The 21,395-nt window shown below is 37.5% G+C and overlaps 1 protein-coding gene across 2 annotated transcripts in view; it reads left to right on the forward strand.

Annotated features, from left to right (window-relative positions):
• The window catches only part of Col4a5 (collagen type IV alpha 5 chain), a 210,454-nt gene that overhangs the window by 138,568 nt on the left and 50,491 nt on the right, over positions 1-21,395 (forward strand). For both annotated transcript variants that reach the window (XM_036175182.1, XM_036175183.1), the window contains exons 31-36: positions 1,629-1,796; positions 2,740-2,829; positions 3,272-3,421; positions 7,114-7,212; positions 14,381-14,470; positions 15,189-15,328. In XM_036175182.1, coding sequence (XP_036031075.1) covers positions 1,629-1,796; positions 2,740-2,829; positions 3,272-3,421; positions 7,114-7,212; positions 14,381-14,470; positions 15,189-15,328 — 737 coding nt within the window. The remainder of the gene's footprint in view (positions 1-1,628; positions 1,797-2,739; positions 2,830-3,271; positions 3,422-7,113; positions 7,213-14,380; positions 14,471-15,188; positions 15,329-21,395) is intronic.

Below are 21,395 nucleotides of genomic sequence, written 5' to 3' on the forward strand. Positions count from 1 at the left end.
AAGTATTTTTAGTTTAGTTTTGGCCATTACAGAGTTCGCCTGTTATTTCACAAAGAAAGATAAAATATATTTATCATTTCTGTTGTGTTTTATTGTTGCTTGAAAAAGTACATGACTATGTAGAAGCATTTTGAACTCATGCATCACAGCTGAATGAAAGTAAAACATCATTAATAAGTATCTTAATAAAATACAAAATTTTAATACATACTTCCTTTTAACTATACCTAATACCTTGCAATTGTTTTATTTATTAAATCATCTAATATTCTATTTCTATACCACTTTCCCCTTCCTCCCTCTGGTAGTATATACATATATTGATCATAATTGCTTCATAGGATCAGAACAATGCACATTAATACACTTTAATTTACTTTCATATATATGCCTATGAATTTTTTCTTTGCCATAGACTTTAATATCTTAACTAATATTATTTGGCAGTTAACAGAAGTTAGCATGAAAAATTATTCAATACACTCTCAATATATAGATTTTTCAAGTCATTTTTATTATGCATGAAACATATATTCATTTTAAGGTTAATTTTATTATCATCACCAAGGCGGAATATTAACTTCACCCATTTTTAAATTATCTTGATTCTTAAATAGTAGGGTGATCAGCAACATTACTACCATTCTCTTGCTAAACCTGAGTTATTGTGCATGACCAGAACTTCTAGAAGCTTATATAATTGTTTCATTTTTCAATCAAATCTTAATACAAAATAGTAAGAACTGATAGTATCATTAAAACAACATGGAAGACAAAGCCAAAATCAAACTAAACCAAACTGATTTATTTGATATATTTAGAGGGGTCAACATAATATGTACTAATAATTGATGCCTATTATGTTGACCTTTCTAAATAATTATCAAATAATGGAACAGTGAAAATCCAACTTTGGTCAGCAGGCCAGTGACAAATCATAAATTGTTAATAATCTACAATGAGATAAACATTGAAGAAAATGCATTCAAAAAATTCTACAATTTACTGCTATAATCTTATTTATTGAATATTATAACCAGAATACTGGGCTCCTATTTCACCATTTTGGTATTTTTTTGTACTTTATTAAAAGATTAGTCAACAATCAACTAGGAAATTTTTTAAAATTGCGTTTTACCAAAAGTAATTTGAGAAAAACCAAGTTAAAGAAATATGATTTACAGAATCTCTCCCTAGTGTATGAGCTGGCTTTTTGGAGCCCATTACCTATGGTGGGACACCTTGCTCAGCCTTGAGGCTGGGGGAGGGGCTTTGTCCTGCCTCACCTGAATGTATCTGCCTTTGCTGACTCCCTGTGGAAGGCCTTACCCTCTTGGAGGAGGGATAAGAGAGGGGAATCTGTGGTTGGTATGTAAAAAGAATAAAAAAATTTTCTTAAATAAAAAAAAATCACTTGATTCTCCCTGACAGAAAAAAAAAAGATTTAAAATGTTAAAGCTTCATTTTCTTTAGTCATCTTTACATGCGCAATGCCAAAAGACTCTCTAATGTATTCTCTTAAGTTTATATCATATACAGATCCTGTCATTTCTTTATGAGAAATATAACCAGATCCATCATTAAGAAACGGCTTCAATACTTACTAATGCTAATGTTTTATTAACTAGGGTTACATGGAATACCAGGAGAGAAGGGAGATCCAGGACCTCCTGGATTTGATGTTCCAGGACCCCCAGGAGAGAGAGGTAGTCCAGGGCTTCCTGGAGTCCCTGGTCTTATAGGACCTCCAGGATCACCTGGTCTTCCAGGAAAAGCAGGTGTCCCTGGATTCCCAGGTAATATTTAATAATTTATCTGATTGAGGATCAATGAAACTAATTTTAGTATGACTCTGACAAATACTTTTCATATTACATTTTATGAATTGGCACTGTCTATTAAGGAAAAGTGTTAAGTGTATGAATGTTTGAGACTCAGTTTGCTGTTTGCACTACACTCTTATTCTGTATGCCAGTACAAGTTATATACTACTATATAATAAATTATCCGAAATGTAATTGTTTAAGGCAACTTTTCAAACATTTTGCTTAAGATTCTGTGGGTCAGAAATCAAGGGGTGTCTTTCTCAGATTATTTCCTATAATTTATATGACTCCAACAAGAATTTTTGGAGTTGAAGAATCCAAATCTATAATGGCAATTTTCTGACACGGGTATTTTTCAGCTCTTGTGGCATCTAATCATTTATAAGGCCTCTTATTATAGCATCCTTCCATTGCAAGTGGCTTCCCAAAGAAAGAATTTCATGAGACAAAAATGAGGTCCTGGAGAGAGAGCTCAGTGGCTAAAAGGACAGGCTGCTCTTCCAGAGAACTGGGGTTGGATTCCCAGCATCCACATGGTAGTTCACAATTGTCTGTAACTCTAGTCCCAGAAGATCCAGTACCCTTTTTTGGTCTCCACACATGGTACACAGACATACATTCATCCCAAACAACCATACATGTAAAATAAAAATAAATATGTGATTTTTGGAGAGAAAGGGGAGGGAGAGCAAGAGGGAGGGAGTAGGAGAGGGAGAGGGGAATAAAGAGAGCAACAGAGACCGAGAGAGAGAGAGAGAGAGAGAGAGAGAGAGACAGAGAGAGAGAGAGAGAGACAGAGACAGAGACAGAGAGAGACAGAGACAGAGAGATACAGAGAGAGAGAGAGAGAGGGAGAGAGAGAGGCTTTCCAAAGTCCTAGAAGACAGAAACTACTAACTGATATTTTCCAAAGGTGCCAAAGGAGGAATAGGTATGATGGGACCTCCAGGCCCACCTGGACCCTTGGGAATTCCTGGCAGAAGTGGTACTCCTGGTCTTAAAGGTAAGAACTGGAGTTTACTGACAGTTGTGTGGGACAAAGAAAATTAAACATTGTGTTCTGTCAATATAGGTTTTGTTTTCCTATTTTAAAACCAGCAGTGCTCAGTGTTTTATTTCTTTGTGATGTGTCAATTAAAAAGTCTTGTTTTCAGTTGATGAAATACTTGATCTGTATACCTGAAACATTGTAAGTGCAAGCCCATAGTCTGAGAATTGAACTTCAGAAGTTTTCTTATGCTGAGCCTTTAATCATCATCCAAATATTCTAGAAAGTAGAGAGATTATTACCTGACTTTTTAAGTATTCACTCAAGTAATCATTGGCAGACATCAAATTACATAAATATTTTGAGTGCTTACAAGTCCACCTAGTTATGAGACAAGTGATAATTTTACATGCATTAATTATGGATGGACAAATTTGGTGTGCTTTGTTGATTTTAGGTGATGATGGCATGCAAGGTCAGCCAGGTCTTCCTGGCCCTGCAGGAGAAAAAGGTGGTAAAGGAGAACCTGGCCTTCCAGGTCCCCCTGGACCAATGCATCCAGATTTCCTGGGATCAAAAGGAGAGAAGGGTGAGCCTGGCTTACCAGGTAAGTGAATGGATGTATTCATAAATACATTTTTTTACATATGTGAAGTTTAATTTGGGGGATGGTACTAGATAACAGACACATTTCCATATGGATGCTAGCACACTTTCTTTCACTATACTACATACCCAGTTCCTGAAGTTTAATTTTACACATATTTATCCATGTATGTATGTATGTATGTACATATGTATGCATGTGTGTGTGTGTGTGTGTGTGTGTGTGTGTGTGTGTGTGTGTGTGTGACTGAATGTGTCAAAGAACTACTTTCAGCAGTTGGCTTCCTCCATTCCCTCCATCCCCTCCATCCACATTATGAATTCCAGGAATTTAACTCAGGTTATTGGGCTTTCCACAAAGCACCTTTACCTACTGAGCCATCTTACCTGGCCACTGACATTTTATTTTAGGTATCAGAGGAGTAACTTGGAGTTACTGGATTCAACAAGTCAATTAGATACACAACATTTTGGTGGTGAAGATTTCATTTGATTCATGATGTTTCATTGATTAGCTTTCTGCCTGAATATTCTCTGTAGTTTATCTGTCGTGAGCTACAGGACTTTTAAAAAAGACTTGGGGAACTGGGGAGATGGTTTAGAGAATTGAGTGTTTGTTACACAAGCATGAAACTGGAATTTGGGTCCCTAGAACTCACATAGACACAAAACAGGCATATGCCTGGAATAGTAACACTTTTGAGGCAAAGACAGGGGAAGTCTGTAACACGAATCTTAACAATTCTTATTCATAAAAACAAACCTGGAGCCAGGTGTTGGGGTGAATGCTGGAAGATCAGAGAAGCAGAACAAGCCACAGCTACCTCACTTTGCCAATTCCTCAGCTGATCCTGTTTCCTCAGACTGGAAGCCTCTGAGTCCTCATCCAGAATGGGTCTCAGCTGAACTGTTGCTCCAAAGCCTAAAAGCTTAACCAGCCAAAGGCTTCTAGTTTCTGGTCCTCATCTTATATACCTTTCTGTTTTCTACCATCACTCCCTGGGATTAAAGGCGTGAGTCACCATGCTTGGCTGTATCCTTAAACAGATGGATTTCTGCCTCTGGGATGCTAGGATTAAAGGCATGTGCTACCACTGCCTATTCTCTATGTTTAATATTGTGGCTGTTCTGTCTCTGACCCCAGATAAGTTTATTAGGGTGCACAATATTTTGGGGAACAGAATACCACCACAGAACTCTAGGAGACCTTTGAGTTCTGTGAGAGACCTATCCTCAATGAACAAAATGTCAAACAATCTATTAAGAAATGAAACTTCAATTTTGGGCCTATATATGCACCTACAAACACACATGTGCTAAGAAACTGATGAACACACACACACACACACACACACGCACACACACACACACACACGCACACGCACACACACACATATACGTACATACATGCATACATACATAAGTAAATACATTCATAAATAAAACAGACTTAAATAACTACCTTCAGTTTTCCAGGAGTTTAGAAAATGATATATAACCACAATAATTTGAGAACAACATTTGCTGTTTAGGAAATGTGGTGGTCCTTTTCAGTATTTTTCTCCTTGAATCCTAATGAAGGTGAATAGTATAATGTTGAATATAACAGGTTTTAAATTATAAAACTATTCTTTTCTTTTTATAGAAGTATAGCATAGCTCATCAAAACTACCACAAAACATAAATATACATAAATTAACATAAGGCACCTATAGAAACGAAAGAAACATATTTGTTGGAAAAGTACTAGACTTTCAAACATTATGAAACTTTAGATGGGTCATTAATTTGTAGCTTTCAGCACATTTGCAATTCTTTTTGTGTTCTACAAATGTTGTCAGCTGTACATATGTGTATGTGTGTGTAAACAAATGTTAGAAGTTTCACATTGAGCATGATTTGATGAAAATTTTTCTTAAAATATTGTTTTATACTGGAACTTTTCACAAAGTACATAAAGTTTCAGGAACATGTAAATTTTAGGATTACTAAAATTGAATTTCTTTCTTAGTATCTCTTCTTTTAAAAATCAGATTCTTATTGGTTGACTAATTAATTGATTCATATGTATGTGTGTGTATATGCTACAATTCCCATGTAAATGTCAGAGGACAACTTATGGGAGTGAGTTCTCTTGCTCAAGTATGTGGGCTCTGGAGGTTGGACTCAGGTCTTCAGGCTTGGTGACATGTTCTTTTATCCACTGAGCAATGCCATCAACTCCTGGAGTTATTATCTCATGTGGCTTTTTTTTTTAAGACAGGGTTTCTCTGTATAACAGTCCTGGCTGTCCTGGAACTCACTCTGTAGACCAGGATGGCCTTGAACTTACTGAGATTTGCCTGCCTCTGCCTCTGCCTCAGCCTCCCTAGTACTGGTATTAAAAGCATGGGCCACCACCAGCTGGCTGCTTCTTTTATTTTTTTAACCATGCTTTCTGAATTATAGGAATGGTGAAATATACTTCTACTGTAGGATTACTAATAAAATACTTTGAGACAGATAAGAACAAAGAGTAAGGTGACATTTTGGGCTGATCTAAATTTCTTGATGAGAAACTAATAGTCTGTAGTACATTTGACCACTGCTATCATTGCTACAGGTTGTCAGGGCCAGGCATTGAACATTATTTTGTTGTTCTGGTTGGAAGTGCTGGGGATCAAACTCAATGATAGGCAGGTTCTCACTGAGCTACACATCCCATCACTCTTTAGGGCCATCTTAATAATTCATGATCTAAATCTGTGTCATGTTAGAAGCAAGGATGCTGCAAAACTACCACTGCCATTTCCAAAAATGTTTGCTACTTTATTCCCAAAATGTGGCAGACACTTGCGAAGCATCCTTACCCTCCCAAGCACTACATAAGGGATGTTTTTGTTTTTTCAGTCACAAGCATTAATTTTAATCCCATTTGGTTACAGCTAGTTTTTTTAAACTTTCTGTTTTTTAATTTTATTAAATTTTCTATTCATTTTACATACCAACCACAGATCTCCCCTCTCCTCCTCCCTCCTGCTCCCTGGTAGCCCAGCTTGCTCAGTCAGTAGTGGATGAGGCTCTTAATCTCAGGGTAATAGGTTCATGCCCTGTGTTGAGCATCAGCAAATGTGATAAACCCATGAGAGATGGGCACAGAGATAGAGAAATGGTTAAAGTGCAGCAATCCCCAAACACACACACACACACACACACACACACACACACACACACGCACGCACGCACGCACGCATGCACGCACACACACACACACACAGGAGAGAGAGACAGAGAGAGAGGGTGAGAGGGAGGGAGGGAGGGAGGAAGGGAGGGAGGAAAGGAGGAGGGAGGGAAAGAGAGAAAGAGGGAAAGAGGGAGAGAATATACCAGTTTCTCCTTTTCACTTACATACAGTTAAATATTTAAGCAGCTTTTTTGGCAAATTAATTTATTATTAAGAATCAGCCTAACTTGGTTTTGGGTTTGTTTTTGTTTTTTGTTTGTTTGTTTGTTTGTTTGTTTTTTGCTGTTGTTGTTGGTTTTTGAGACAGGGTTTCTCTGTGTAGCTTTAGAGCCTTTCCTGGAACTCACTCTGTAGACCAGGCTGGACTTGAACTCACAGAGATCAGCCTGCCTCTGCCTCCCAAGTGCTAGAATTAAAGGCATGCACCAACACCGCCTAGCTTAACTTGTTTCTATGTTTATCCTTGGAAGGAATTCCTGGACTTTCAGGACCAAAAGGCTACCAGGGTTTACCTGGGGACCCAGGGCAACCTGGACTGAGTGGAGATCCCGGATCACCAGGACTACCAGGTATGTAAGATAGACCACTGTGGCATTTGACTAGCTAACAGTGATCCCTGGAAAAGTAATAGTGACCTTACCATGTTTAATTGATGATTTGGATCTGGTCATGAGAAGTGCAGTGAGGCGTGACAAAATTGTTGACATTTGACCCAAGTTTCAACAGACAAAATATAAAGGACATTTTATTTTGTTTATTCAGATTCATAGTTTGTTTGCTCTCACCAGAATATATGTAGCCCTATGATTCATATAAGGTGCTCCACTTTACTACAGACACTCCAACATATAATAAGACAATTATCCAGCAGGAGCCGGAATAAGTCACCAGTGTTTTTTGGTTTCTTTTGTTGTTTGTTGTCTGCAATGTAAAAAGATGATTGAAAATTTTAATTTTTAAAATTTTTTATTTAGAAATTATTTCTCTTTTATTATTATTCTCTTTTATTATTTTTATTATTTTATTATTTTTATTATTTTTAAATTTTTTATTCATTTTACATAGCAAACCACAGATCCCACCCTCATTCCTCCTCCCCCTCCCCCTTTCCCCTTCCCCCAACTCCCCCCTCCTCCCCTCCTCCAACAGGATAAGTTCTCCATGGGGGGACAGCTAAGCCCCTAGTACTTTGCCCCTGCATCAAGGGTGAGCAAGGTGTCTGGCCATAAATAATGGGATCCAGAAAGCCAGATCATGCACCAGATCACACACTTGCCAGGGGCCCCTCAAACAGACCAACCTACACAACTGTTTCCAGTATGCAGAGGGCCTAGTCTGTTCCCATGCAGGTTCCATAGCTGTCATTCTAAAGTTCCTGAGTTTCTTTGAGTTTGGTTCAGTTGTCTCTGTAGATTTCCCTGTCATGATCTTGACCCCCCCCCTTGCTCATGTAATCCCTCTTTGCTCTCTTCAACTGGACTCCTGGAGCTCAGCCTGGTGCATGGTTGTGAATCTTTGCATCTGCTTCCATCAGTTACTGGATGAAGGTTCTATGATGACAGTTAGGATATTCACCAATCTGATTACCAGTGTAGGCCAGTTCAGGCACCCTCTCCACTATTGATAGTAGTCTAATCTGGGGTCATCCTTGTGGATTCCTGGGAATTTCCCTAGCACCTGGTTTCTTCCTATCCTCATGATGTCTCCCTCTATCAAGATATCTCTTTCATGGTTCTCCCACTCTGTCCATTCCCCCACTCGACCATACCATTCCCTCATGTTCTCATCCCCCACCCCCTATCCTCTGTTACCCTCCCTCATCCCCAGGTTACTTATCGGGATCTCCCACGTTCCCCATCCCAAGGTGATCCATGCATCCCTCTTTGGGTCTTCCTTGTTTCCTAGTTTCTTTGGAGCTGTGGGTTGTAGTCTGGTTATCCTTTGCTTTATATCTAGTATCCACTTATAAGTGAGTACTTACCATGTTTGTCTTTCCGGATCTGGGTTACCTCACTCAGGATGATATTTTCTGGTTCCATCCATTTACCTGCCAATTTCATGATGTCATTGATTTTTACTACTGAGTAGTACTCATTGTGTATATGTACCATGTTTTCTTTATCCATTCTTCAGTTGAGGAGTATCTAGGTTGTTTCCAGGTTCTGGCTATTACAACTAATGCTGCTATGAGCATAGTTGAGCATGTGTCGTTGTGCTATGATTGAGCATGCCTTGTTTATATGCCCAAGAGTGGTATCATTGGGTGTTGAGGTTGATTGATTCCCAATTTTCTGAGAAGTTGCCATACTGATTTCCAAAGTGGCTGTACAAGTTTGCACTCCCACCAGCAATGGAGGAGTGTTCCCCTTGCTCCACATCCTCTCCAACATAAGCTGTCATCAATGATTTTGATCTTTGCCATTCTGACGGATGTAAGATGGTATCTCAGAGTTGTTTTGATTTGCATTTCCTTGATGACTAAAGATTTTGAGCAATTCCTTAAATGTCTTTCACCTTTTGGGATTCTTCTGTTGAGAATTCTGTTTAGCTCTGTAGTCCATTTTTTAATTTTATTGTTCATTATGTTGGTGTCTAGTTTCTTGCATTATTTATATATTTTGGAGATCAGCCCTATGTCAAATGTGGGGTTGGTGAAGATCATTTCCTAATCTGTAGGCTGTCATTTTGTCTTATTTACTGTGTCCTTTGCCTTACAGAAGTTTCTAAGTTTCAGGAGGTCCCATTTATTAATTGTTGCTCTCAGTGTCTGTGCTACTGGTGTTATATTTACCAAGTGGCCTCCTGTGCCAATGCATACTAGGCTACTTCCTACTTTCTCCTCTATCAGTTTCAGTATAACAGGATTTATGTTGAGGTCATTGATACACTTGGATTTGAGTTTTGTGCACGGTGATAGATATGGATCTATTTGCAATCTTCTACATGTTGATGTCCAGTTATGCCAGCCCCATTTGTTGAAGATGCTTTCTTTTTTCCATAGTAGAGTTTTGGCTTCTTTGTCAAAAATCAGTTTTTCATGTGTGTGGATTAATGTCAGGATCTTTAATTTAATTCCATTGGCCCACATGTAGGTTTTTATGCCAGTACCAAGCTCTATTTATTACTATAGCTCTATAGTAGAGCTTGAAGTCAGGGGTGGTGATGCCTCCAGAAGTTGCTTTATTGCAAAGGATTGTTTTAGATATTCTAGGTTTTCTGTTTTTCCATATGAAGTTGAGTATCGTTCTCTCAAGGTCTGTGAAGAAATGTGTTGGGATTTTGATGGGGGTTGCATTGAATCTGTAGATTGCTTTTGGTAAGATTGCCATTTTTACTATGTTAATCTTATCTATCCACGAGCATGGGAGATCTTTCCATTTTCTGATATGTTCTCCAATTTCTTTCTTCAGAGACTTAAAGTTCTTGTCATACAGGTCCTTCATTTGCTTCGTTAGAGTTACTCCAAGGTATTTTATATTATTTGTGGCTATTGTAAAGGATGATGTTTCTCTAATTTCTTTCTCAGCCCTTTTATCATTTGCATATAGGAGAGCTACTGATTTTTTTTTTAGTTAATCTTGTATCCTGCCACCTTACTGAAGGAGCTTATCAGCTTTAGGAGTCCCCTGGTAGAATTTCTGGGGTCACTTATGTACACTATCATATTGTCTGTAAAAAAGTGAAAGTTTGACTTCTTCCTTTCCAATTTGTATCCCCTTAATATCCTTTTGTTGTCTTATTGCTGTACCTAGAACTTCAAGTACAATATTGAATAAGTATGGGGAGAGTGGACAGTCTTATCTTGTTCCTGATTTTAGAGGAATCTCTTTGCATTTCTCTCTATTTAATTTGATGTTGGCTGTTGACTTGCTGTAAGTTGCTTTTATTATGTTTAGGTATGTTTCTTGTATTCTTGATCTCTCTAGGACCTTTATCATGAAGGGGTGTCAAAGGATTTTCAGTATCTAATGAGATGATCATGTGTTTTTTTTCTTTCATTTTGTTTATGTGATGGATTATATTTAAATATTTTCATATTTTGAACCATCCCTGCATCTCTGAGATGAAGCCTACTCGATCATGATGGATGATTTTTTAAATGTGTTCTTGGATTCGGTTTGGCAGTATTGTATTGAGTATTTTTGCATCCATATTCATGAGGGAGACTGGTCTGTAATTCTCTTTCTTTGTTGCATCTTTGTGTGGTTTGGGTATCAGGGTGACTGTAGCCTTATAGAAAGAGTTTGACAATGTTCTTTCTATTTCTATTGTGTGGAACAATTTGAGGAGTATTGGTATTAGCTCTTCTTTGAAATTCTGGTAGAATTCTACACTGAAACTGTCTGGCCCTGGGCATTTTTTGGTTGGGAGACTTTGAATGAATGCTTCTATTTCCATAGGAGTTATAGATCTATTTAAATTATTTATCTGGTCTTGATTAATTTGGATATATGGTACCTAACCAGAAAATTGTCCATTTCTTTTAGATTTTTCAATTTTGTGGAGTACAGGTTTTTCAAGTATGACCTGATAATTCTCTGGATATCCTCATTGTCAGTTGTTATGTCTCCCTTTTTGTTTCTGATTTTTAATCTGAATATTCTTTCTGAATTTTAGTTCATTTGGATAAGGGTTTGTCTACCTGGTCGTTTTCTCAAGGAACCAAATCTTTATTTCATGATTCTCTGTACTGTTTTCTTTGTTTCTATTTTGTTGATTTCAGCCTTCAATTTGATTACTGTGGTAATATATTGTATACCCTAATAAATGTGCTGAAAGATCAGAGAGACAAAGGATTCTGAGGTAGTGTCTGTCTTTGAAATTAAGGTGTGTTTCTTGTATACAGCAAAAGGATGGATTCTGGTTTTGTATCCATTCTGTTAGCCTGTGTCTTTTTATAGGTGAATTGAGCCCTTTGTTATTAAGGAATATTAATGACCAATTATTGTTAGTTCCTCTTACTTTTTGGTGGTAGTGTTGTGTATTTCTCCTTTTTGGGGATTTGTTGGTGTGGTATTATTTATTGCCTGTGTTTTCATGGGTGCATCTAACTTCCTTGGCCTGGATTTTTCCATCTGGTGCTTTTTGTAGGGCTGTATTTGTGGATAGGTATTGTTTAAGTCTGGTTTTATCATAGAACATTTTGTTTACTCAGTATATGGCAGTTGAGAGTTTTGTGGTGTAAATTATTCTGGGCTGGAATCCATGGTCTCTTAGTATCTGTACAACATCTGTCCAGAACCTTCTGGTTTTCAGAGTCTCCATTGAGAAGTCAGATGTTATTCTGATGGGTCTGCCTTTATATGTTACTTGCTCTTTTTTCTTTGCAGCTCTTAATATTTTTCTTTATTCTGTATGTTTAGTGGCTTGATTATTATGTGACAAGGGGACTTATTTGTGGTGATATTGTGTTCCCCAAAATATTGTGCACCCTATCTGGGGTCAGAGAACAGAACAGCCACTAGATACAGAGGTCAGAAAATGGTGGCACACACACCTTTAATCCTATCATTTGGGAGGCAGAGATCCATCCAGATCTCTGTGAGTTTAAAGCCACACTAGAAACAGCAAGGCATGGTGACTCACGCCTTTAATCCCAGGAAGTGAGCCTCTAATCCCAGGAAGTGATGGCAGAAAGGTATACAAGGCGTGAGGACCAGGATCTAGAGCTGGTTAAGCTTTTAGGCTTTTGAGCAGCACAGTTCAGCTGAGAACCATTTGGATGAGGACTCAGAAGCTTCCAGGCTGAGAAAACAGGATCAGCTGAGGAATTGGCAAGGTGAAGTGGCTGTGGCTTGTTCTGCTTCTCTGATCTTCCAGTATTCACCCTAATAACTGGCCTCAGGTTTGATTTTATTAATAATTACCTTTAAGATTCATGCTACACTTCTTTTTTAGGACCAGTCTATTTGGTGTTCTGTAAGCTTCTTGTATCTTCATAGGCATTTCCTTCTTTAGGTGGGGAAAGTTTACTTCTATGATTTTGCTGAATATATTCTCCATGCCTTTGGGTTGGTATTCTTCCCCTTCTTCTATCCCTATTATTCTTAGGTTTGGTCTTTTCATGGTGTCCTAGATTTCCTGGATGTTTTGTGTTATGACTTTGTTGGCTTTAATGTTTTCTTTGACTGACAAATCTATTTCCTCTATTGTATCTTCAATGCCAGAGATTCTCTCTTTCATCTCTTACATTCTGTTGATTATGTTCATTTACACAGATTTTCCATTTCCAGCATTCCCTTAGTTTGTGTCTTCTTTATTTCAATTTTCAATTCTTGAACTGTTTCCTTCACCTGTTTGATTGCTTTTTTGGTTTCTCTTGGCTTTCTTTAAGGGATTTATTGATTTCTTCCAATTTTTTGTGTGTCTTTCACTCAATTTCTTTAAGGGAATTATTAATTTCCTCTTTTAAGGCCTCTATCATCTTCTTAAAGTCATATTTATGGTTGTTTTCTCTTCTTCTTCGTTGGGATGTTCAGGTCTTACTGATGTAGGACCACTTGGTTCTGGTCATGCCATATTGCTCCTTATGTTGTTGAGTGTATTTTTGCACTGGCTTCTACCTATCTCTTCCTCCAATTGGTGCAAACAGTGTCTCTGTCTCAGGGATCCACTCTTGGTCTGACCAGTCGAAGCTGGCAGAACCTGTGTCTCAGGAAACAGTTGTGGTCTCTGGGGAGGGGTGGGTTTGCTGAGTAGAGTGGGGTTATAGGTTACAGGGTCCACTGGGGGATGGAGGTAGTCTAGCCTGTCTGCAGGAGTCCTGCCTGCTTTCCTGCAACTGGGGCTGTAATGGGCGGGGGGCGTATGGTTATGCCCCTGGATCTAAATTCTAGAGGCTGGGGTGATTGGCTAGGAGAACAAAGACTCATATTTGGGTCCCATCGGAGCTTAATTTTTAAAAATTCTAAGGATAAAAGTTTCCCAAGCCTCCTTGTAATCTGTTACAGCACACATGCTCTTACAGTGAATGGTTTGCCTTAGTTATTGTCTTCTCATAAAACTTTCAGCTGCTTGATTTTAGTTCAGCCCCTAAGGAAATAAAAAGCAGTAGGTCTTTAACCTCTTAGAAGCTCTGAAGGTCATTCATTTGCCATCGAATTCATACCTTATTATCTTGATGGATTGAGAAAGATGGATTCTTTCCTGATTCCTTCCCAACATCTTCTGCATTCTCTTCCCAAAGCTGGAAGTCACTGGTGAAAGAAAAAGTAAACTACATATTTGGTGGCACTGGCAAACATGCAGGTGATATCACAGAGCTCAAGCACCTGTGATGTTCTCAGTAGACTCCTCAAACACATCCAGGTCAATCCAGCATCTCTCCATAAAATTGCCAACCCTTATCTCTCTCTGGCATAATTATAGTGGGGCTCTGTTATGACAGAGATCCGTGGCTGAATTGTATTAAGCATTCTTATATTAGGTTTGTCTGTGAGAACACAAAAAGAGGTAGTTATACATACATAACAAATATATCGTCAAATGCATGGAATCATTTTAGGAGAAGAACCAAGGTGCTCAGGTAAAATTACCTTTATTTTTATGAAGTTGAATTTAAAGACCTGTGTTAGCATTGTTGTATTCCAATATGATATGTTACTAAGGAGACTTCTGGGGGGCTGCCTACCTATTTCACACTGAGTTATATCTGTGGACTTTAATACAATGAAATTTGTCCTTCCAATCCCATGATATCATTTCTTTGCTTGAATTTTACCAACATTACTTTTCTAGGTCCCAAGGGTGACCCTGGTCTCCCTGGTCCACCAGGACTTACAGGGCCTCCTGGGCTTAAAGGAAACATTGGTGACATGGGTTTTCCTGGTGAGTGATGAAAAGTCATAGTCATTTAATCCTATTAATAGTCACTGTCTTTTTTTCCCCATTGAGACAGGATCTCATGTAGCACAGGCTATCATCAAACTTGCTACATAGCTGAGGATGACCTTGAACTTCTTCTAGTCCTCCTGTATCTACCCCTGAAATACTGGGATTATAAGTGCTTGACACCAATCAATGTTAATAATGTATTAAATATTAAAGAGCTTGCTGCATATGAGGCAAGCACTCTGCCAATTCAATGACCCAACCTTCATTTTTATCTTTTTTTATATCAGAAAAGATGTAAGAATAAGGTCTGGATATGTAGCAAAGTGATAGTATGTAAGAGGCCTGGATTTTATCAGCAGCAATGGAGATGGGGCAGCTAATGTTGATAGAATCAAAGTAGAACAGTCGCTAAAATAACCAATGGATAGACCTCTCACTACAAAAATAATATTTAAAGTGACTTCATAAGGAACAGAATGTTAAGAAATTAAAGAGTTAGAATTCGCAAACATATGTGTTCTCTAGCTTTTTCTCTTCCATCAAAAATTACTTTAGAAATAGGTTGATATATAAGCCTGTGTGTGAAACTCACTATATATACTCAGTTTGAAGAATTTTTTTTAAGGATCTTTTTGCTAAATCACATTCATCTTAGGTTTACAGTGAGTAAATACTATTTCATTAAATATTATACATTACATATTTTCAACAGGCCCTCAAGGTGTAGATGGGCCTCCTGGGCCTCCTGGAGTTCCTGGACAACCTGGCTCTCCAGGGTTACCTGGCCAGAAAGGAAGTAAAGGAGATCCTGGTGTTTCAGGCATTGGTCTTCCAGGTCATCCTGGTCCAAAGGTAATCCTATTCTTCTGATCACATCTGAGAAGTTGTAGCTTTTCCTTAACTGTGCTCATTTCTAATTCTTTACTAAATAAACTGCAGAATGACAAGGAATATTCTGAGCAAAGAATTGTTCCTTTCATTTTCCCTTAGGTTGTAAGGTCAAGCTGGTAACAAGGAATATATTATCTAGGGGCCTATCATTATTTTTATTCCTAAGTAAAATGGGAGGCAAACAGAAAGAATATCATGAATGTACATTATCCATTTTAAAATTGAACCTTTTGATTTCAAAACAGATAGTATACAGAACAGTTATGCTAGTATTTAACTATATAACATAGATATATTAATGGCTTGAATCAGGCTTTTGGCAGTGGAAGTGATAAGAAATGGTCTGATGCTGAACCATAGTTCATAGGTCAAACCAGAAAGATTTGCTTATGAAATCTGAGAGAAAGGAGGGTGTCAAAGGATGACTCTGAAATTTTTGGCCCTGAAATCCTGGAAGATAGGAGAGCTTTTGGAAAAAGAAATTTTGGAGAAAAATATGAAGGATGCAGTTTAGTGATTGCTCATATTTTCTTGATGAAACAGAAAAGTCATCATGAGACAGGGATGAGGGCAAAGACTGGAAGCTTGACTTCAAGCCTTCAAAACTGTCTTCTTCTGCTCGTGAAGATCTATAGGACTGGGAATGTAGTCTAGTACCTTTGTTCCCCCAGAAAAAAAAATTCCCAATTGGCTGATAAGACAATTGGCCTAATATCATCTGTAAGAAATTCCATTTTTTACTCACTGATTTAAAATTATATTTTTTAAACTTCTTATTTGTTCATATATACTGTTTTCTGTAGTGGAACCACCACTATAAACCATCTCTGAATTTATAATTAAAGCTATCAGAAAACTGTTTGAATTGAAAGTTATCTATGGTACTCTTAAAGCAAGAGGATAATTTTTAGCTTTTTTTTCTATGTGGCTTATAGGTATACTTCAGTAAGATACCAATATGTACAAGAATGAAGGTAACAGAAATTAGCTGTTTTAGAAAGCCCTAACAGTCCAATTCAAAAATAATCAACAGCCTTGAATAGACCCTAAAAGTCGTATACAAATGGCCAGTAAATACATGAAAAGATGTTCAACATCACTAATCAATACACAAATGCAAGTCAATTACACAGTGAGATAATATTTTGTACCCATTAGGAAGATTCAATTAAAAACTAGTAAACAGGGTCTGGGGATGTAGCTTAGTTGGTAGAACACTTACCTAACACTTGTGAATGCCTAGATTTCATCTTCAGCATAAACTAGGCATGATGGCAAACATCTTATTAATAAGAACATTGAAATATACCATCCCCATTGGTCATATTAATTCAAATTCCAATTGCAGTAAGATACCACTTCCCACTCAGTAAAATAGCCACTTCCAAGAAGGTTGGAAAGGTTGTAATGAAACTGGAAGCCTTACAAATTGCTGGTGGGAAAGCAAAATGATACAACTGCAATGAAAAAATATTTGGTGAGGCCTCAAAAAGTTATAGCTGTCATATAACCTAGCAGTCTCACTTCTAGGTATATATCCAAAAGAAGTGAGCATGTGTTTCTTCACAGAAACTTGTGCTTGTATGTGAATGCTCATAGCATCATTATTTATAATGATCAGAATCTGGAACAAATCCAAATGTCATAATTGGATGAATGGCTAAACAAATCATGCTGTATCTATACAATAGAATATGTGATTATTAATAGGAATAAGGTACTGATACAATATAGATGATTTGCCAAAATTCACCCTAAGTAAATTAAGCCAGACATAAGATACCACATTACATGATTTTATTTACATAAAATGTCCAGAATAGGTGAATCGGCATAAACAGCAGAGTAAGTGTTGCTGGGACCTGGAGTAATAAAGTAATATAGAATTATTGTTAATGAATACAGTTTGTGTGTGTGTGTGTGTGTGTGTGTGTGTGTGTGTGTGTGTGTAAGATTAAATTTTCTAAAATTAGATTTTGATGATAGTTGTCCAAGTCTGTGAATGCACTAAGAACACTGAACTGACTGGCTTGTGTGATATGTAAATTATTTCAGTAAGTTGTACAAATACTTTGTCCTCTGTGGTGGGAAATCTGATACAAGATTTCTACCTATAAACATAATATTTTCACCTGTCTTGAACTTAATTTAATTTTTGGATGCTTTAATCTAGTATCCTCAGATTTGATGAACAAATGGATACTGGTTTCCTTGCACTTGGTTTTGAAGATATTTAAAATAATTATAATGTTCAGGCTGGCCTTGAACTCTATATTTAACTTCTTCAGCTTTCCCGCTGCTGGAATTATAAGCATGCATCACTATATCCAGATCTTTTAACTATGTTCTTGAAACACACACACACACACACACACACACACACAGAGAGAGAGAGAGAGAGAGAGAGAGAGAGAGAGAGAGAGAGAGAGCTCTTTTAAGCAGTATTATTAAAACATACACACATATGCACACATAAGAACACATACAAGAGAAGGGTAAGAATGAGAATATTGGGGGTAACTTGGTTTGGATTATAGTATTGTGGTTATATCCTTTTACCCAAACTTGTCAACATGTATGCATTTAATAGGTACAAATTTCATATCAATAATACCTAAAGTTTACCCAAAAATGTTGTATTAACTGCTTTTTGTTAATTCTGTTTTATCTTTTGATTGATACATTCTATTTTTGTGTATTTATAAGGTACATTTAATGTTTTGATTTGTGTATACATTGGGTAGGTAGATAGTTCCCCTTAAATTTTTGTGATTTTTTTATTGTTTAAGAATTTCATGTATGCATATAATTTTCATTAAATCCACTCCACTATTCCCTGCCAATTTCATTTGTTATTTAAAAATAACTGAGTTCACTTAGTGTGCTTGTTTGTGCATGGATGAAGTGCTATATATCAGTCCAAGAGCATAGTCAGTTTCTCAGAGGCTGCATCACTGAAGAAAGCAGCCATGAATTACCAATAGCTCATTTGCATGAGGTGGGACTTCATGCCCACCTCCCACACTCTGGGTTTTGTCTGGCTTGGGCTTGCACAGGTCTTGCACATGCTGTCACAACTGCTAAAGTTCATGCGGGACAACTGCTCTACTGGGTCCAGAAGGCAGTGTTAAATTCCTAGTTAAATTTCCTTTTAACTTTTTGAAAAACATGGGGCCTTATTATTCATTATATTCACCAAGCCATGCTATGAAACATATAAATATACTTCATCTATCTCGCAATAACATCATAACCAAACCTTCTGTCTGTCTATCCTGTTTATTTTCTGTAATCTCTGGTAACCAGCATTTGACTCCTAGCATCTGTGAGAAGTGTGTACCATTCTTTGCTTAAGTTCACTGAACATAAGATTCCCTGGGTCCATCCATGTTGTCATAGGCAACAGAATTTCATGCTGTTTTGAAGCTTACTACTAGTCTAATGAACCACATTTTCTTTACCCAATTGTCTGTTGGTGGGCACTAAATAAGTTCCACATTCTGGATATTTTGAACAGTGCTGCAGTAAGCGTAGGAGTGAAGGTGTCTTTTTAACACGGTGATTTTGTTTTCTTTGGATGTATGACTAAGAGCAGTCATGTTGGATAACATAGAAACCCTGTTTCAAAGTGTCTGTTTAGTTAACTTTCTTAGTCTAAGGTAGAACTAGAACATTTCTACATTTCTTTGTAGTATCCTTCATCCCCATGTGTGAATAGGGCTATAAAAATGCATCATCAGATAAGGACTACTTCCAACTGATGAGCTACCATTTTATGTTTAATGTTACCACTCAGCAGAATATGTTTTCCATTCATTGTTTTTATTTTTTTCCCAGTAGCATTGCTTCTTCAATTTTACACTTTCAAGCAAGACAGCAAAGATTAGCTTCTCCATTAACTTGGATGTAGTCTATAAAATAGGACAGAGTATAAATATATTTGGGGTCATAGATTGCAGTATGGAAGATAAGATGCTAATATTACTTAGACATAGTAAATATAGACTATGATTGAAATACTTAGCTTGCTTTGAATTTTAGTAAGAGAAATAATACTGAATCAAGGTTCTAGTCTGCATGGTGTATGTGATACAACATAGTGACCATACAATCAGTCTTGTTAAAAAGAAAAGATGGAGTAGTCTCCCAGTGTTACTATGTTTGTAAGATTGTTACCCAGAGGTAAATTTGGCTCATTTTGTTTTGATATGCTTGATTTCAAGAACCTTATCAAAGCTGAGTATAGAATGAATGTAAATATTTGTAGCCTCACTGTATTCAAGTCACTCCTAGCTTTGCTAAAAGTGCAAATAGACTTGAATTTTTGTTTTCTTGTGGTGATGCATGAGATTCCTGGACTGATCTTTTGATTTGTCTGAATCCTCTCTGTAGCGGGTGAATTTCTCTCTGAGTCCCACCAAGCCCCTGCAGTCCTGCAGCCCACTTATAAAATAAACACATCTATCATGGTATCCTTCTCCCTGCCCTTCCACTCTGCCCTGTTCTAGCTTGACCCTCCCATTTCCCTATGTTCTCATACCCCACTCCTCGCCCTCTGCCACCCCCACACCCAGTCCACTCATGAACTGTTTGGGGGGCACCCAGGCAGGGGGATCAGGATCTTTCCCTGGTGAATGGGCAGGCTTCTGGGAATCCAGTGCCTGTGGTGTGACACCTTGCACAGCCTTGGTGCAGTGGGGAGGGGCTTGGACCTGCCTAGGCTCAGTGTGCCAGGCTCTGCTGACTCCCCATGGGAGACCTTTATTTGGGGGATGTGGGGATACAGGGTGGCTTGAGAGAGAGGGCTGGGGGTGGGAGGAGGGAGGAGAGGGATCTATGGGTGGTATGTGAAGTGAGTAGAAAATTTCTTAATAAAGAAAAATGATAAATAAATAAATAAATAAATAAACAAACAAACAAACAAACATACAGACACATATTATTTAAACTGTTTGGCCTAATGGCTCAGGCTTCTTGCGAGCTGTTCTTATATCTTAAATTAACCCATTTATATAAATCTATACCTTGCCACATGCCTCGTGGCTTACTAGTATCTTGCATCATGCTTCTTCTCATGGTGGCTGACATCTCCCTGACTCAGCCTTTCTGTTCCCAGAACTCTCTTCTCTCTTGTCCCGCCTATACTTCCTGGCTGGCTACTGGCCAAACAGCATTTTATTTATTAACCAATCAGAACAACACGTTCACAGCATAGAGAACATCCACAGCACCTCTACTCTTTATTTCTTAAGGCTTGTCTTTTCTGGAACCTGTAGTTTCCCCACAGTAAATGTATGAATTGTAAAATGTTGGGCTGGAGAGATGGCTCAGCCATTAAAGGCTAGGCTCACAACCAAAAATGTTAAGTAAAACTTAAGCTAGTAAATTGTAATTCATTTCAGAAGTCCTTATAAAATATTTAATTTTACTTGCCATGAGAGTAATAAAAAATTGTGCTGAGGAACAGAGGTAATACAGCTTAGAGATTAGTATCATTTGTGGAATTTAACATACTTTACTTATCAATAATAATAAGAAGAAGTATGTTGCATTCTTTCCAGGTTTGCCCATAACAGAATATTAGAATTTATTCTATGTTTTTCTTTGGTACATAAATTTAATTCATTCATAAATAATGAAGGCCAGGCTAGGATGAAGCTCAGTGGTATAGCACTTACCTAGTTTATCTGCATAAACATCTAATGTTGGATCAATTCAAGCCAAATCGTTATTAGATACCCATTATGTGCTCTAAAATGGGCTATGTGTTTGATTAGTAATAAGTCAGAAAAAAATGCATACATCCTTAGCCCAAGGATCTTAACTGTTGAGAAAAAATGTAAAGAAATGGAATACTAATTTAAAAACTTATTAGCATACTATAGAAACACACAAGTCTTAAACAGCAAGTTTTATTCACTCAGACAAGTCTAAGAAGGAGACATTCTGTAGGTGATATTGAATACTACCATGTTGTTGAAGAGGTCATGTTCCTCATTGAGCAGAGCATGAGTACCATAGTACTGCA

This window comes from Onychomys torridus, chromosome X, assembly GCF_903995425.1.
Source record: "Onychomys torridus chromosome X, mOncTor1.1, whole genome shotgun sequence".
Taxonomy (NCBI): domain Eukaryota; kingdom Metazoa; phylum Chordata; class Mammalia; order Rodentia; family Cricetidae; genus Onychomys; species Onychomys torridus.